Raw genomic sequence first — 19,568 nt, 5'->3', positions numbered from 1 at the left:
GAGTGTTTGTTAAAATGGAAACTTCTATATTCATTAAATGCAATTAATGCACAGTAAACTTTGTAAACTAACTGTTTACATAGAGAGTGAACAACAAATATCAAAACAGCTTTAGCCTATGCAGGCAATATAAATTTAAATTTGAAACATTGATATAAACCTGGCTTTTATTTGTCTACAGTATTAAGCATTGCAAATACAAAAGCATTTTAAAAATATTCACTGAACACTGCTTTGTTGGATTGTGCATAAAGAAAAACATGAAGCAACTGAATATGCTGCAAACCAGCTGCATAAGAGAAGGCCACCAATTATGGGATCACTGCATGCTTTTCAATCATGGGTTCTAGCAAACAGTGATATTCTTCATACTAGATATTTCTTAAAAGAGAGAAGTAAAAATAACATCTTGGGAAAATAGTGCAACTTCAGTTTATTGCTCAGTTTAACCACATTCTTATATACACAGATTACACAATAAATAAGGGTTATATCAAGACGAGATGGTGGGTCTGATGGGATCCCTGGGGTGCAGCCTGGGACTGTGGGACCACTGTTCCCCCTTAACTCTCTCCAGCCTGGGCTGTCCCTCACAATGCCTTGCTAGTGACGAGCAGCAAGCCCCTCCAGGAGCTGTGATCGCTCAGCACACCAGCATGTGGAGCCCCACACACCTAGCTAGATTTCATGAATGCTCCCAGAGCCACTCATAAATCACACAGAGAGAGGCACCAGAGCCAAATCCTCCCAGCACTGTACCCCAGGAATATACCGTCTTGCACTGCTCAAAACGAGCAGTGCAAATTTATTAATTGGTTCATCACTTTATCAATGGAAAGTGGATCTACACCAGCCTGAGCAGATTTGCCACACACTTCATACAAACGCACCGGTGAAGATGTACAATAAAACAAATGTATTGATTACAAAAAACAGATTTTAAGTGATAGTTACCATAAGAAATAAAATATAAGCACGCAGCCTAAACTCTCAACCTTATTAGACTGGGTAACAACTAGACAAAGCAGTTTTTCTCACCCCACTGGATATTGCAGTCCTTAATATACAGATTTCACCTTTGAAATCTGGGCAAGTTCCCTCAGTTGGAGTCTTCAGAGTATCCTTGTTGCTTGCAGCATAGGTGGGTGAAGGAGAAAAGGTCCAGTATGAGCCCCCTGTGTTTGGTTTTATACCCTCAGTCCATGTGCTTGGAAAACACAAGGCCAGGCATGTCTGGGTGACATTGCTGAGTCTCCAGGCAAGGCTGAGCAATTCCCCTAGTGTGGGCCCCATGCAGGTGAGTCATTGCATTGTAGCTCCCTTGCTGGACAATGGTTGTTGATGGGTTGATTGACATCCTGCCTGGGTGTTGGTTACTTTCCTTGCTGTTGCCTCTGGGGAGCTAATATCTGGCTGATTCCCCAACTTACAGCATGTTTTAGTGACCACCATACAACACAATTCTCATAACTTCACATGCACCAATGATACACATATATGGATAGAGAAATGACTTTCAGCAGATCATAACCTTCCCCCTGATACCTTACAAGGCATGCTTTATATGTAAGATCATGATTATATAAAAATGGAGGATATGGGGGTTCCAGGACACTCCCCCAAGATATAGAATGTCACAGTGGGGATTGGTGAACAACAGAACCACAAGGTAGAAAAAGAGGGTGCTTAGGGGATCATCTATTGGGGGGTGTTAGGTGTTGTGTATGCAAGAACTTGAGGCTGCTGCAGGCAGTTTAAGAATCGTGTTTACATAACCATATTGGATTTTTAGGGAGCACCTGAGTAAAGGCAAATAGTGGAAGGCTAGCCGGAAGTGAGTTGTGAGAGAGATTTGGTGGCAGCATGTAATGTTGCATGGCTCATGTGACGATGGAGGCTATTTTAGGCATGGAATATTGTATATGAGCGTATAGTCCTGAGTCAGAAGCAGCATGAAACCAATTCAGTATCCTGCAAACTGGAATCAAAAGATTGAGGTCTATTCCTGGCTCTGCTACTGACCTGTCTGATCTTGCACTAGTCACTTTGCCTCTCTGTATCTGTTTCCCCATCTGAAAAAATGGGAATAATGATTCTTAGCTTCCTTTTTAATACTCTTTGAAGATCTGTACATGAAATAAAAAGAGCAATGTAAGAGCTAAGTATTATTTCAAAGTACCGCTGGGCAATCTTTTTACACTTGAGCACTTTGTTGCCCCCACTAAATTGTGTTTGGAAGGTTACTTTCTGTCCAGCTTTAACACTGATTTCAAAATTGAAATCAGTTTACATTTGACTAATACTTCTGGTGTCACTATTCAGAAAATGGCTGCTGGTGGCAGCCAGAAATGTAATAATTCCAATTGTCATTTCAACCTCAAATGGACTTTAGTCCCATGTGAAAATTATCAGGTAAGCTTCAAGATTCTGCTGAGCAAAATGGGTGGAGGTTTCTTGTAATGTGGCTGTAATCCCTCTCTTTTTATATGAAATGTTTGCATGGCAAAGACTAATGAAAAAGGACTTCAGATGTATCCTATTTGTAGGTCTCTCTCTTTATCACAGGTGTTAGAATACCATGCCATGGTGATCAAGGCAAAAATAACCTTTTTTTCCTTCTCTGTTGCTCAGGAGGGGAAAAGCAAAGAGTTGCTATTGCCAGAGCCATCTTAAAGAATCCTCCTATTATTCTCTACGATGAAGCCACATCATCTTTAGATTCAATTACAGAAGAGGTAAATTAGGATAAAGAATCTAAAGCCTTTTCAGCTGCATTCTGTCCAACTTTGCTGGCCCTCCAACCTCCTCCCAGAAGAGTTTTTGTCATGTTTGCTTTTTGTCTAGCTATTCAAATGCCATTCTTTAGCCTTCTCAATGAGAAGAGTAAAGAATCTTTCCCCATAGGTCAAAAGTTGAGACACTAAGGGTATGTCTACACTGAGATTAAAAAACCCATGGCACTGCTCTGAGCCCAGGTCAGCTGACTCTGGCCTGGGCTCGCGGGGCTATAAAATTGCAGTGTAGACATTTGGCCTGGGGCTGAAGCCTGGTCTCTGAGACCCTCCCCCATCTCACGGTCTGAGAGCCTGGGCTCCACCCCAAGCCCAAACTCTGCACTGCAATTTTATAGCCTCATGAGCCTGTGCCCTGCAGAACCCAAGTCAGCTGACCCAGCCAGCCGTAGCCATGCCACAGGTCTCTTATTGCAGCATAGATGTACCTTGAGATTCCCAACCTACACTGAGCCAGAGCCAGCAATGTCAGGTCCACATCTGAACTACTGTCCTGTTTTACAGCGTGACATCCTGTTGCAGCAGTAAGCCCACATCATTTGAAAGTGTTGCAGTTGCTAATGTACTCATGGTGTATGAAGCCTACAGTCCACTTTAAATAGAGGAATTTGGGTGTTATTTAATATTCATTACAATAGAAGTAATTTAAATGATTGTGACATAACGCAAAATAGAAAACCTTTCGTTCATTGTGGAGCATCATACTGAGATGCAAGTCAGGTATGCATAACCTACACTGCTGGTATTAATTTATATTCATTTCATAGGAAGGGCTGTGAAATATGAGACTGTTGTGACACAGATGTCATGACACTACCACAGCAACTGCATCAGACTTCATAACCACATCTTTGTACTAAATACAAAAATCTCAGCAGTAACAGTAATTTCATGAACTAATCGCATTTTCTAAAACTAGAGCTAAAAGAATGCTGTTTGCAAATTGTTTCCACTTGTGTAGATTATTTGGCATACTTTGACCGCCGATCACTAGATTGCGCTTATTTTACAGACATAGGGAAGTCATTTAATGTACACTTGGTACATGCTTATGGTGTATAATATAAATAATCCCCCTGTCTGAAGTAAACCACTTCCCTGGACTTGTGTTTTTATCATTTGTGACAAAGATTTCTGAAGAGTACTACTTTTTTCCCTCTCATTTTGCTATATTTATTGCAAGGTTGCCAAACAAAGCGGAATGTTTGCACAACACAGCTGCACTTTAAAGGCAGCAAATAAAAATGAGTTCTTTCCAGAAATGTATATCTTGTAATCACAATGTTTTCTGACAGAGGCTAACTTTATTTAAAGAAAACAAAATGCATATCCCAGCTTGTGTAGCAGTTACCCTAAGCCAACTTGTGTATGTCTACACTGTGGTAAAACGCCCAGGGCACCTACTCTCAAACCCATAGTCAGCTGACCTGGGCTATCTGTGGTCATGCTGCAGGTCTTTTATTACATTGTAGACATAGCTTTAAATCACACTTCTGCATCTGAGGTATTGCAGCTCATGAAGGTGGAAAAGGAAACACTGCTTCTGACTTGATGGGGATGGCTGTAGATAGTAAATATTTCCTTGGGCTATTGTGGTTTTGGGGATTTTTGTGTTCCTTGTTGACACAGGCCAGGGTTTACATTTAAAATTTAGGTCATTGTAGCTACTTCAGCCATGGTGTGAAAAATCCACACCCCGGATCGACGTAGCTATGTTGACCTAACCCCCGTAGACGCAGCTATGTCAATTAAGAATATTTCTGTCAACCTAATACTTCTGTCAACCTAAGTACCATTATTTGGGGAGATGGTGTTCCTACACCAATGGAAAATCCCCTTTCATCAGCACAGGCTACAAATATGTGGCAGAAAGTATCACGGGGTAGCCTGGGCATAAGCTTTCGTGGGTAAAAAAACCTCACTTCTTCAGATGTAAGCAGGTTATGCGAACATGGCTCCCATGGCATAGTTATACCGGTATAATCTCCTTAGTGTAGACATACCCACAGTCTTGGCTGTTCTTTAATTTTTGTTGATTTGGAAAGTAAAACACTATACCTGCACATGCCACAGCGATCAGCACTGTTTCTTGTACAGTCAAACTACAAACGTTTTTTTCTGAAGGTGAGCAAACAGTTCCCTTCCTCTACCCCCTTGAGATGTTTAAATTTCATAGAGAAATGTAACCTCCCTTGGCTTTCCTTCACACTGCGAAGCTCCACTTTGAGGACTTTCACAGAGCTACTAATGTCTTATTCTAGGCGTTGTGTTGCTTCTTCCATAAATAGTTCCAGCTATTTTTCAATTTGGGGCTTTGAAGACATTCTTCAGCATTCATTAAAACTTCGTTTGACATGTTACACAATCTGATTTTATTTCCTCTTAAATGTGTGTGTGTGTGTATATATATATAGATGTACATTTTTAATTTGCAGAACATTCTCAGTGCCATGAGGGACCTGGTAAAGCACAGAACAACTGTTTTCATTGCACACAGATTGTCAACAGTAGTTGATGCAGATGAAATCCTTGTCCTGGATCAGGTGAGAGACTATATCACCCTCTGTAATTCAACTTTGACATGATGTGAATGTTTTAGTGACTCTGTGTGTGTGTGTGTGTGTGTGTGTGTGTGTGTGTGTGTGTGTGTGTGTGTTTGAAATCTACAAATTATTTCTGAGTATACAGAACTGAACTGCCTTTGTCGGAAATTAACCATGTCTGAAAAATCTACCCCAAGTTTCTCTTACGTAGTCATTTTTCTTGCAACAAATACAACTTATTAATGGCAGAAATTTAGTGTATCTGTACATATGAATGCCTAGGTTTTATATGTTGTAGTGCGCTTGTATAATACTTTTAACTACATGTAGTTACTAGTGTTTTAAGTGGATTACTGTAAATCCGATTCACTGGGCAATGTGGTGTTGGTTTAAGGTGGTGTACAATTTACCTCTATTATGGATTCCTGTCATGTTGGATTCCTAATGTGTTCCCCCAATTTATGTTTCATTTTCATCGCCCAATAAGAGTGGCCATTTTTCAGATACATCCCTGGTTTCTCATTTTCAATAGAAAAGAGAGCAGTGTGTGCTGTGTTTCTGCAGATAAAATTGTTGCAGGATTGTTCAATCTAATTATGGTAGAAATCTGAGCACCACTCTATTGTGGCTCGTAGCTCTAGAAAATTGTAATTATTCCCTCTGTCTTTCTCTCCACCCCCAAAAAGAGACCCTTTCAATATCTGATTAATATCGCTGTTCAGCTGCCACCTCATACTCTTACTGTTCTTTGTTGTTCACCTTCCTCTCTGTTACAATCTGAGTAACAAAGTTAAAATGAGTGCCCCTAAAAATCACTTAATAGCTTTTTAAAATTGATATCTCAGTAGATATTAGTGATTTAGGTTTAGTCTGCCAATTATGGATCTTCTTAAGTTTGCTGTTCATCTATTTTATTTGCTATTCATATGCTTGAATTCATTGATATCTTCAGTGTCTAAAATATTAAAATGTATATATCTAGAAGAAAACAGACAGATATTTCTTTGGTATGTTAAATGATTGTGTTGGAATTTCTTAAACAAGAAACTTTTGAAGTGAGTTAATGGTATTTCTCAATATCATTGAGATTCAGATGGCAGGGACAAAATTAGATAATGGAGTAAACTCACTTCCCACCTGTCTGCTGTTTGCTGCTTTTGCTAAACATTTAAATAGTATACATTCATGTGGCTCTGCTTTTCTATAAAAAGTCTTACCTAGTGCAACATTTAGTGTGGTTTATAACCATATGTAATGAGCCAATCTGTGAATTATATAATGTATCACAACACAGTAAGAGTGTGTTTTGTATTATAGTATAATTGTTGGATTTAAAAAGAAACACAATTAAACTAGTTCATTAGTGTTAGCTGAGCAGCTGAGATGCTTAGGTTCATCAGTTGTCTTGCTTTTCCAAGCTCCTGCTTCAGTAGAGACTGAGTGATGTGCTCAGTCAGCCAACATGATGCATCACTCCCTGCTGGCAGACTGGTTCATGAAACATAGTTGACACTTGTGTGCAGGGTACAATAATGGCAGCCAATTAAATAAGGATCAGGAAAGGAGAAGGAGCTGGAAAATTGTATAACCGTTTTGCTGCATGATGTAAATATTACATCACAGGGTTGAGTATTTTCTCCTTATATTAATCAGTAAAAGCTACAAACATGTTATTTTGATTATTATGCAGTCTAATAAGTGAGCTTAGTTTTTGGACCCACAGAGAGCACACGCATACTTAGTTGCCAATATAATTTTAGTGACTGAACTTTCTAACATAGGAACAACTGAGGCCTTAGCAAAACACAGAGTTTGCACCAATTTAACTTAAATCTGGTTTTAAATCAATTTGGTTTAATTGTGCAAATCCTTGTGTGGACGTTCTTATTTTTGGTTTAATAATGGCTTAATTCAGTTTAGCATAAATTTATTCCTAGTCAATTTAAACTAAGTCAAGATAAGGCAAATTTGGCATAGGCACTAGTTTAATAATTATAATAAATCCTAACTCTTTTATATATAGTGCTAAACCTATTTTAAGTTGTATCTCTAGTTTAAACTGGTAGTTTTTCATGTAATCAAGCCGTGAACTTTGCCCAACTGAGACCTGAGGTCTACACCTATTTTTTATAACCCGGAGAAGATTGCAGTTCTTCGTCTTTAACATGGAGTGTGGCCTGAGTCTGTACATACAGTGCTCCCTCTATCTGAACCTGTCTCTGGGGGTTTCACCTCCTTATTAAAGTGGAGGATTTCTGTGATCTACACTGTGAAAGTGTCTGGCCCATGCTTTCGTCACCTTCATACTCTAGAGCAGCGGGTCTCAAACTGGGGCTCGGGACTCCAAAGTGGGTCACAACCCCATTTTAATGGGGTCGCCAGGGCTGGTGTTAACTTGTTTGGGCTTGAGCCGAAGCTCAAGCCCCGCCACCCGGGGCCAAAACCCAGGGGCTTCAGTCCTGGGCGGCGGGGATCAGGCTTTGGCTTCAGTCCTGGGCGGCGGGGATCAGGCTTTGGCTTCAGTCCTGGGCGGCGGGGATCAGGCTTTGGCTTCAGTCCTGGGCGGCGGGGATCAGGCTTTGGCTTCAGTCCTGGGCGGCGGGGATCAGGCTTTGGCTTCAGCTCTGGCTCCCCTGCCTGGGGCGGCGGGGCTCAGGCATAGGCTTTGCCACCCCCCCCACCCAGAGCGGACTCAGGCTCTTCTCTCTCTCCCCTTCTCTCTCTGTTGTCAGAATGGGGTTGCGGTGCAATGACGTTTGAGAACCCCTGATCTAAAGGTCTGATAGCGTTCAATCACTAACTTTATTTATATATATTTTACAGGGTAAAGTTGCTGAGCGTGGTAGCCATTTAGATCTTCTTGCCAGTCCCAGCAGTCTCTACTATGAGATGTGGCACACACAGAGCAGCAGAATACTAAATAGTAATATCAACCAGAAATGGGAAGAGAGAAATAACCATATGTCCAAAGAAGAGGAAAGGAAGAAACTACAAGAGGAAATTATCAACAGTGTGAAGGGCTGTGGAAACTGTTCCTGCTAAATGTGCGATGCAGGATTAAATTTCTGCTGCCGGTTAAAGGGTGATACAAGACTGCACTGAAGCACAGCTGTGATTTGAAAACATAAGCAATTCAGACACTTCCTGGTTGGTTTTGGTTTTTTACGGTATCTCAACGCAGCATAACTTCTCTAACCAAAGGATTTATTTCTACATTGTCAGAATCTCTAATATTTAATGAGGTGCGTGAGAGCTTTTGAAAAACTCAATTTATTGCTAATTAACAAGGCATATTTTTATGGACGTTTCAGACATTTATACATTTTACTGGCAATCACTTGTCAAGTGACCTAGATCATTCAGCTGGGAAAGATGGAATTATTTGAACTGTATCATTAAGTGGTAAACAGACTTGTTCTTCGTTTATTTTCCACCATTGATGGCTGGCAAAGGTGTTTTATATTTTTAATGTGATTCAGTTAACTTGAATGTGTATGCTAAAAAATAAGATGTACTTAGTTCTATTAAATGACTCTCTGGCTTGACATAACGCGTTTCCTTTTTAAGAACAACAAAGCAAAAAACCTCTAGTAGCAAACTCAAATTTGGAACAACCCGTTTCAGTTATTCCTCCAGAAGTAACGTTGCATTTTCCTCTCTGGAAAACTTCATAGTTGTCCCATTAAAGAGGAAGTAATATGTATTTTTAAGAACTATTTAAAATCCCTAATTAAAGAATATAATTTGACATAACATAAATGTTGTAATCCAAAACATAAAATATAGTTTACCCTTTACTTACTTGCCAAGATGAGAGTTCAAGGTTCTGTGTCTTTGAAATATGTTGTAAGACCATTGCATCCTGTTTTATTTCAGTCATAGTCCTAGGGAGCAATTAAAGCTCAGTGAGGCTAGTTTGTGAAAGATTGGTGTATTTCTATCGTTTTGCATGATTGTATGAGAAATCAACCAAAATATCGTTAGGGCTATTGTCCTAATAACCATATAGGTTTCTGTACCCAAGGCCCAAACCTACCACATTCTGAGAAACCTTAAATCTCTCTAAAGCTTGCAAGATCTCCCATGGCTGGGCCCTAAGATTGTATTTATTTGGGCTTATCTGCATGGGGAAATGTATCAGCATAACTCCACCTTGATATTCTAATTCCAGCCTCCTATAACTCCCTGCATGGACGCTGCTATTCCAGAATAGGAGTACTTTTTTTCTGGTTTAGCTTCTGTCACTAGCAGAATCAATGTGTCCACAAAGGGGCATTGTACCAGTTTATAGTATAATTATGCTGGTACATTTCCCTATATAGATAATTAATAACTAAGGCAGGGCGGGCAAATTTTTTGGCCTAAGGACCGCATCGGGTTTCCAAAATTGTATGGAGGGCCGGTTAGGGGACGCTGTGCCTCCCCAAACAGCCAGGCATGGCCCGGTCCCCGCCACTATCTGACACATGCACACACACCCCCGGGACTCCTGCCCCATCCAACCCCCCCTGTTCCCTGTCCCCCGGATCCCATGCTGCCCCATTCAACCTCTTCTCTTCTTCCTGATTGCCCCCTCCCCCAGGACCTCTGACCGCCCTGACCCCTATCCACCACCCCGAACTCCCCTGCCCTCTATCCAACCCCTCCTGCTCCCTGCCCCCTTACTGCGCTGCCTGGAGCACCGGTGGCTGGCAGCGCTACAGCCACGCCGCACAGAGCACCAGGACAGTCAGTTGTGCCGCCTGGCTGGAGCCAGCCACGCCACTGCAGCACAGAGCACCAGGTCAGGCTGCGGCTCTGCAGCTGCGCTGCCCCAGGAGCTCACTGCCCCGCCACCCAGAGCATTGCGCCGGCAGCAGGGTGAGCTGAGGCTGCGTGGGACAGGGAACAGCAGGGGAGGGGCCGGAGGCGAGCCTCCCAGGGCAGGAGCTCAGGGGCCGAGCAGGAGAGTCCCGCGGGCCGTAGTTTGCCCACCTCTGAACTAAGGGCTTAACTGTTGGAGGAGAGTCTTGGATGTTGAACTCAAGTCTTGGCAGCAGAATATTTCAGGTTACCTTAAAGATTTGTTAAGGAATTCACTTCCTAATAAAACTGGAAATTAACTTCTTCCAAATGAGTAAAATAAGGTAAAGAACAAGACCAAAGCCAGAATTTTCAGTTTTCACTAATTTGGGTGCCCAACTTGTGCTTGATTTTTTTTGACGTTAATGGGAGCTGCAGGTCCTTTTTACCTCTGAAAATTGAGCATGTAGGTGCCTCCAGGTGGATGCCCAGAAAGTGAAGAACCCAAAGTTACTGAACGCTTATTAAAATGTGGCTGCAAATGTAAATTTACTGTTTTTGATGCTGTAACGTTCATTTTAGCTGAACCTGTCATCAAGCTAGCTACAAAAAACTTGTCAAAGTAAAGGAGGCTGAGCTTTTGATGTCTTCCTTTTTGGCTAGTCTCATTCTCTCTGTTAAAATTTATGTAAGAGAAAAATAATCTGTGCCAATACGTAACATATGCTCAATTAAAAATTACTGTAAAGAGAGTGTCAAAATACAAAGATGAATGACCTTCAGCCTTGGTGTGCAGAATCAAGGTAAAATCATGGTGATCTGTGGTGACAGTTCAGAATTATTTCTATTTAGGGGCTCTCTTTTATTTTCCCTAATGGAACGTCTCCTTTTAAAATTTGTTTTAGCAGTACAAGGACGACAAACAATATAATAATCTCAACTGCCAGAAACGGTTAGCAAAGGGTTAATAAAAGTCCCTTTTGAGACTTTCTCCCTTTCATATATGATGTGACTTCAAATAACTCAACTAGATTTTTCAAATTAAATAACTTATGCAGTATCTACTGCTGTATGTACTGAATGATGTACAAAAGCTGTATTTAATAACGTTTCAATATTTTCTTAAACACCTTCGTTGCTTTGACACATTACTTGACGTTTACATGTTTTAGTGATTGTGATGTGAATTCAATTGTGGTTACAAGTTTTTCTGAATGGACAATTGCCCACATATTACCAGGTTTATATAGTCTGTTCATTGCCTAAAAATAGATCTAACACTAGCATTATCTTGAAAGTATCTGAAACGAACCAATAATTCCTTTGCTAGAATATATGATACAGGAAACCTGCTTTGGCAGCTAAGTATGTGCTGTAATGAAGCTGACGCGTCTTAATCAGTTGCAAAAAGTTTTGTGTGTCCGTGTACTCCAGAACTTTGTGTGTTATTGCCGTTGTAGGAAAGGGTGATCTTTTTAGCCAGCAAATACCATGAAGGTTATTTTGTTAATTTTGTAAAGGGTTTGGAGCAGAGGTGTGGCTATTGCTAAACTGCACATCACCACCATCAGTTTGGAGAAGGCGGGGAATGTAGGAGATTGGGAAGGCCTCTAAACTGATCTTAGTGATAAGTGAGATTTTTTCCCCATGTCCTATATATTCTCCTGTACCTAAAAGAGAAGAGAATTTACTTAGAAACAGATAATTGTTGGAAAGCTGGAGGGTTACAAATTGACTTGGTTTTGCCACTGCTCCAGCTCTGCGTTACTCCATCGAACAGATGTGAGACCAAAATGAGTATTATGTCTTGCCTTGTGAGCAGGAATGTCAAAGGAGTAGTAGCATTTCACTTATTAATCTTCGTGTTTATTAGAGATGCAAAACTTTGGTTCTGAATTTGTTAGGATTGGATTTGTGTGTTCATGTGTCATGCATTTACATTGGTTATTCTAAACAGGCCTTTTAGAGTACTTGCTGACCTGAAGAATCACAGCTTAGGAGGACTTGAACAAATACAGAGAGGTGTGCCAAGTTTTGGGGCAGAGGATGTCCTGTTAAAATCTCTAATTTACAGTCTCTGATGGGAAAATTGGTTCATTTTGAAACCTTCTCATAGCTGCTGTGAACAGCTGTAGGTGCTGTTAACATCGGGGGTAGCAAAACTGATACATCACTGTTCTAAAACAGCATCTTTACATAATGTTTGGAAGTCTTGTGGACTGGGCACAGGTCACTGGTAAAAATTAAATCAGTCCGCAACAGTTATAAAACCAAAGCTTGCCATGTTGGCATGAAAAAGTCTGGACTAAATAATGCTACTTAAATTCATTTTTTGTTTCTAGAAGAACTTGCACCTCTTCAATTGTGTTAATTATTTCTAGATATGTATACTTGTTTGAGATGCATATCCTAATTGTTTAAAATGACTGCTTCTCAAAGCAAGTATCAGCCTAGCAGCTCTAAACATCTTGACTTTAGATTTATTTTTTGTTCCCAAGCAAAAGCTGTCTGAACAGAGAATATAAAGATAAATACATAAATGTCTCTAGTTACTGTTATAATTTGCTACGGTTAGCAAATTTGGGGTCTTTACAAATGTGAATTTATAATTCTCCAGTGCAGGTGGTTTCACAGTTTTATGCCTGGCTATTCTGTCACTACTAATCCATAACAGCATTTAAATATGTTTGAAATTCAGATGTGAAATTGTCAGTTTTCTTTACAGTTTGGGAAAATAAAATGTTAATCGTACATTACAGATAAGATACTCAATGTCCATCAAAAGCTAGTTAAAACCATGTTGTATAAACTTTCAGCTGGAAAACTCCTTACCGTAACTCCATTGTTAATCTGTGCATAGATAATTATTACTAATTAAATGATTTATCTTGTGAATAGAAATGTGTGTCCTGTTGAAACGATGCTTACAGCTTTACAGCAGTTCCCGGGAGAAACCAATAGTTTGTCAGTAACATGCTCAGAATAAGAACAGATATGATTTTAATAGAAGCTATGGGAGTGTTGCCCTGCATCCACTCAGAAGAGAGCTTCAAATTGTTTCTTAGTAAAAGTAATTGTTTGCCGTGCTCAGTAACATCAGTGACGTTGATAGCCAATTATATTGCTTTAGGATAGTATTAGGTAATCAGAAATTTTGGATGATCAGTCAGAGAAAGGTAAGTTGATATTGTGCACCCAAATTTTCCTCTATCACCCCACCATACACACTTATTTATTGTTAGAAGAAAAACAAAAACAATTGTTTGACTCCATAAAGAGCTTCTGTATTAGCTAGGTCATACTGAAGAATATCCATGTTCTCTTAGTAAAAGCTTTTTTTTTTTTTAGTTTAAAATCATGCATCATTCGTATATTTCTTACATACATTTACAGCTAAATACTCCCACCCCCTCCCCATCAACTCCTCCAGCACTTATTGTTTACAATAGTTGTTGAGCCATACTCTCTTGAGACTAAAAGCTCTCTACTCACTGTTTCTCTGTGCATCTGTAGTTCTAGCTTTCCCGTTGGAAATGGAAGTATGAAATATACTTACTGCAACCCAATTTATCATGTAGTTGTGCTGATGCATTATGTTGAACACACTTGAGTTGCACTAGCCACATGCCATGGTATCACTTCATTATATAGTTAGTGTGTTTGAGCTCTGCATTGTCTTGCAGAGAGTGCTGTATTACGGGAATGAAGGAGAGTGATTCTGAAATGGATTGGTTGAGTTTGAATATAGCGTCCTTCAGCTGTTATTTCTAAAGTTTCATTTACCACATCTTTTAATAATAGTATGCAGAAATGTTCTACAAATGTTGACTGACAAAAAAGTGTAGACATTAATTTGTAGAGGATAAGTTTAAAATAAGTATATTTTTTTCTTTCTGTGTATCCGCGTAACTTCCATTAATGCTAATTTGAGTTACATGTGTATATCAAAGAAAACAGTAATTTAAGATTATAAACTGCTGGATTGTTACATAAATTAGGAATGGTTTTGAGATTACCATGCTTCTCATTTAGAATCTCATTTCTGTTTAAACAGTGGTCTCAGAGATGGCTGCTCAATGTTTTGTTGATTCTTCTATTCCACAGTGGAGAATTTCCTGTGTCTTTCATCTTACATTTATCAGATGGTAGTTTGGTCCATTGGAACATTTGAAAAGTTTAAGGATTTTTTTTTTAATCTGTTTTGCTAGGAGTTATGGCTCAAGCCAACACAGGATGCTAGAAGTTTTGACACTGTGTCTGTATCTTTACTGCCTTCTAATAGGGAGATCAGATTTCTTGAGAAGGAGAGTGGGATCTTTATTTTCAAAAGCCACAAAATGAAGCCTAAATTGGTGGATTCAGCAGTAGTATCGTGTATAGGTGCACCACAAAGTGTGATGGTGATGGCAAAATACTACAATTACTAAAGTATTATAAAACTACAATTACAGTCATCAGAGTTGTTGGCTCTATTCACTGTACGCTCAATTTTTGAAATATCTGAAGTGCCCTGTGAGACAAGGTGGGTGAGGTAATATCTTTTATTGGACCATCTTCTGTTGCTGAGAGAGACACGCGCTCACGTTTACACCGAGCTCTTCTTCAGGTCTGGAAAATGTGCTTCGAGTGTCACAGCTAAATACAAGGTGGAACAGATTGTTTAGCATAAAGTAGTCAGGACATATTTCAAGGGATCATTCAAGGTGAAGTGGCTTGTTAACACCTCTCCAGTCATGGGAAGGGGCAGGGTTTAGTGGGTTTTAGATTGGATTTATGGTTTATTACAAGAGTCTGTCTATTCAGTCCATGATTTTTCGAGTCTAGCAAAGTTGAGATTAAGCCCTGTAACAGTTGAAGCCCTGAAAGATATTAAGCCATCTTACATAACTTGTTGGCCAATGTCAACATGGGAAGAGTATCCACTAAACTGTATACTTACTACACGTTCTGGCGAAAGCCTGAGAAAGCGGCTGAGCCTTACGCTGATGTGAAAGTGAATAGACTGCATTTGTTCCAGAGATGAGGATCTTCCCACTCAGAGTGCCCAGGCCTCAGCTTCCTGTTTAACAGCAGGGTCTGATAGCTTAAGAGCTCCAGCAGACCATACCACCTATGATGGCACATAGGGAGAGAGACAGACTCCTCTATAGCCAGGACCCAAGCTATGGAGTACTGCATAGATCAGCACCTTAAATTGCTACTGAAAGCAAATAGAGAACCAGTGCAGTTTGAGCCACTTATGCTACCAATCATGCAGACAGCTGCATTCTGCTCTAGTTGAACTTCCAAATGGTCTTCCAGGCAAGCACTTTTGTGAGTGACTTGATAACTTATAAAAGTAAGGGATTCGTACAACTTGCTGAAGCCACGGAGAGTGCACAGAGGTGCTGTACAGTTTCCCTACAAACAGCTCTCCAATTTAATCTTGACCTCTGATACCCCAATATTGTTCCAACGCTAGGTCTGTCTTAAGTAGTGACAGCCAATTGTACCAAATTGCATGGTGGTTTTGATGTGAGGGAAGAGGAAGAAAAACAAAAATCTTCAATTGTGACCTAAGGCAGGATTTAAAGTTGATCTCAGGAGTTGAAAGACTAATGTGCCATCCTCAGTCATTCCTGGTTTTCAGTGTTCTGTAGCCATTAATAAAATTGTCAAGTAAAACACTTATGTCACACCAGCCTAAAATGTGTTCTGCAAAGCTTTCAACGTGGTCATCTAGGGAGCGGGGGTGGAGATTTTACTTGAAGTATGAAAAGAAAAATAAGTTTGTGGATGCTGTACATCAGCTTGTTACATCATTTGAATGTATTCTAAAGTACTCTGGTAATTTTAGTGGCCTTGTTTTATGGTGATTTTACTGGCCTTGTTGGAAAACTAATACATATTTTGAAAAGTATGGTGTGAAAACAGGAAAAGCTTTCCTTTTCAAGTAATTATGGAAAATGGAGTATGAAGGTCCGTCTCAACCATAATTGTATTTGAAAAAAACCCATTGCAAATCCAATGCATAGTTTATTTATGAATTCAAAGAGCTAGCTTTTTTTTAAAAAAAGGAAATGTATGTTCATCTGCTTACATGCATTAGTCTAAGAATGCTTAGATTACCTTTATTTCTTCAATTATTTGAAAAGTTATTTCTCAAGCTAAGAAGAAATGAGACGAGAATGTTTTCATCATAAGTCAAATTCTATAATGTCATGTTGATAACTTCAGTGTTTGCTGGCCATTTAAAAGGTAACTAATGGCATGGTTTATTGACACCATTAACTCCATGTACTTCGGGAATGTTACTATTTTGGGGGGACAAAGGTATTTCAGACCTGAGTTACTATTGTTATACCCCATGCAAACTTTTAATTGATTTTTCTAGGCCCACACTGAGCTTCTACGTTGGTAGCAAGATTTTTGTGGGTGTCTGGACACAGGATTGCACCATCTCACCTAAAATGTAAGCAAAATTCCATTTTAAATTATAATTGTATAGCGATTACTTAAAAACCCGTTAGAAGCTTAGTGTTCTGTCAAGAGTACTAACATCTAGGCTGCTAAAATCTCAAGCTGTTGTATGTGTAAACTATGTATGTACTTGCTAAATTGCATTGATGTAACTCTGCCTATATGGAAAGGTGGCATCAGAAGTATGTGGATGCATGTACCTCTCCCACAATAGATGCTCCTAATTCAGTAGTTTTCACAAATATATCCCTAATATCAACCCATTCAAATTAACAGAGTTAGACCAGGATGATTTTGGCTCACTATGACATAGTGTCAGACACTAGCTGGCTCAGCAGAGGATGTAATGCAGAGCCAAAGAAAAGAAGGAAGCCTGTGTTAAACCCTTTCTTAAATATGCCAGGGTCTGGACTATATTTATATAATCTTTAACTTTCATGTGGGTAACAGGAGCAGCTTCAGCCAAATTTTACGTTTCATGTGGCCAGTCACTCCATTTAATCCAAAGGAGCGTGAGAATCTGCTACATTGTGCTGCTTGTAAATCAGAGTAAATCCAGTGACTGAAGTTGGCCCTAACTGTTACAAAGTTTCAAACAATAATGTGATGTCCTGACACATTTGAAAAATACCCAAAGTGAGGCTTAGGAGGATTCACAACTACCAACATCCTTAAAACGGTATCCCTGAATGCACACAAAAAAACCACTTATTTTGAAAATGGTTACCTGTGTAACTGTGTGTGGATTTATAGAGGACTATACCTGAAAAATATTAATGAAATTTTCCCTCAGTTTTACTTGTGTGTACTTTGACAGCACTTTGTGTATAGTCAGTTTCACTGGCCTAGTCTACACTACAAAGTTAGGTCAACATATGCCACGTTAGGTCTAATTAATAATATATATCTCTGCGCTACTGAGTCCCTTCCACCGACCTATAGGGCTTGTAAAGTCGACTTCTATACTACACCTCAGCAAGAGGCGTAGCGCTTTAGTCGACATTCATGCGTCAATATGGGAATAGTGTAGACACTGCGCTGTGTAATTAGAATTAATTGGCCTCCAGGAGGTGTCCCACAGTGCTCTGCTGTGACTGCTCTGAAGAGCACTTTCAACTCCACTGCCATTCAGCCAAGTACACAGGAAACAGCTGCTCCGCCCCCCGTTAAAGCCCCAGGAACTTCTGAATTTTCATTTCCTGTTTGATTGGCGTGGAGAGCTCGTCAGCACAGCTGATGATGGATGTGCAAGGCTGCAAACGCGCTCCAGCATGGAGCACACAGGAGGTGATGGATCTTACTGCTGTGTGGGAAGAAGAGTCTGTGCAGGCAGAGCTCCGAACCAGTAGAAGAAACGCTGACATCTATGCCAAAATTGTGCAAGGCACAGGGGAGAAGGGCTACACCAGGGACACACAGCAGTGTCACATGACAATAAAGGAGCTTTGGCAAGTGTACCAGAAGACAAGGGAGGTGCACAGTCGCTCTGGTTCTGAGCCACAGACGCTGCTTCTATGAGGCGCTGCATGCCATTCTAGGTGGCAACCCCACCACTACCCCCAAAACGCTCTGTGGATACCTCCCAGGAGCCCCGGGTGACCTTGGGCAACAACAAGGAGGACTTTGTTGAGGAGGAGGAGAAGAATGCGCAACAGGCAAGCGGAGGATCCATTCTTCCCGACAGCCAAGAACTTTTTTTAACTCTGGAGCCCATCCCCTCACAGGACCAATTGCACTGCTCTACAGCCAAAATGCTTCTGAAATAAATGTAGTCAAACTTTACTAATTCTGGGTCACTGAGAACAAAAATGATGCTTAAAATTGTTGATTGGCTCTAGTTTTCAAGATATGCTAATGGATCAGTATATACGACCCTTGACTTGGGAATGGCGGAGGATAAGTGAGTTATAAAGGGAAGGGATCTCAATTTAAACCAGAAATGACTAAAATACATCTTTGACTGGATCTATGAATAAATCTATGACTGGGTTTGGACAGTACTTGCTTTTTAGGCAAAACAATGAACGATGCAATCTGAAGCTGGTATTGCGTCATACATTATATGAATTGCATAATGTTATTCCTAGAAGTCATGGATGATGCAGTCATAATGAAGCTTACATCACTCTGCTGAACAAATTGCCCTATATCCGCTCTAGAAATCATACAGTGTCGTGCTCTCTTATTTGTCAGTGTTTGATTTTGCAAAGGGACACATTTCTGTTTAGCCAAAGTGAGCAGAGATGGCTCGTACTTGTGTGAACAGTGCAGATAACTTCTGCTATGTTTGTGGTGAAGTGACTTTTGCATCACAAAAGCGCAGTATAACCACTATGGTTAAGAAAGCCTATCACCTTTATTTTGGCTGCAAAATTGGAGGTCAGGACAAGAGATGGGCCCCACACATATGCTGCAACACTTGTGCAGCAAATCTTCGCCAGTGGTTGAACAGGGAAAGGAAATCTATGCCTTTTGCAGTGCCAATGATTTGGAGAGAGCCAACAGATAGTTCCAGCAATTGTTACTTCTGCATGGTGCCTCCAGTTGGGAACGGTGTGTCAAAGAAGAAAAAGTGGACTGTGCATTATCCAAACATTCCATCAGCTATACGCCCAGTACCCCACGGAGAAGGACTGCCGGTTCCTGATGCACCAGAATCATTCTCACTTGAGTCAGACGAGGAATAGGAAGAGGATGAAACTTCTGGTCCTGAACCATCAATGTCACAGGACCCACATTTTCTCCCATCATCCTCCTCTGAACCAAACCTCATAACACAAGGTGAACTGAATGACCTTGTCAGGGATTTGGAACTACCCAAGAGTAAGGCAGAGCTGTTGGGCTCCAGACTACAGCAGTGGAATCTCCTGGCAGGTGATGTTAGGGTTTCCATGTTCCATGACTGTCAAAAGGATCTTGTCCCATTCTTCTTCATGGAAGGTGATCTTGTAGCCTGCAACAACATCGATGGTGTGATGGCAGCCCTCAACAT

General features: G+C 40.4%; 1 protein-coding gene across 8 annotated transcripts in view; it reads left to right on the top strand.

Annotated features, from left to right (window-relative positions):
• The window catches only part of ABCB7 (ATP binding cassette subfamily B member 7), a 99,771-nt gene that overhangs the window by 57,702 nt on the left and 22,501 nt on the right, over positions 1-19,568 (top strand). For 4 of the 8 annotated variants that reach the window (XR_006174628.2, XR_010590278.1, XR_006174629.2 and 1 more), the window contains 4 exons: positions 2,632-2,735; positions 5,228-5,335; positions 8,159-8,577; positions 16,491-16,568. Coding sequence is in view for 4 of the 8 variants with exons in the window: in XM_005291787.4 (XP_005291844.1) it covers positions 2,632-2,735; positions 5,228-5,335; positions 8,159-8,377 (431 nt within the window). In the remaining 4 variants the exon portion in view is untranslated. Of the gene's footprint in view, positions 1-2,631; positions 2,736-5,227; positions 5,336-8,158; positions 8,881-16,490; positions 16,569-19,568 lie in introns of those variants that run through there. The other 4 variants (XM_005291787.4, XM_042851043.2, XM_042851040.2 and 1 more) reach the window with 2 other exon arrangements.

The sequence above is a fragment of the Chrysemys picta genome, chromosome 9 (assembly GCF_011386835.1).
Source record: "Chrysemys picta bellii isolate R12L10 chromosome 9, ASM1138683v2, whole genome shotgun sequence".
Classification (NCBI taxonomy): domain Eukaryota; kingdom Metazoa; phylum Chordata; order Testudines; family Emydidae; genus Chrysemys; species Chrysemys picta.
This window is presented reverse-complemented; position numbering and strand designations above follow the sequence as displayed.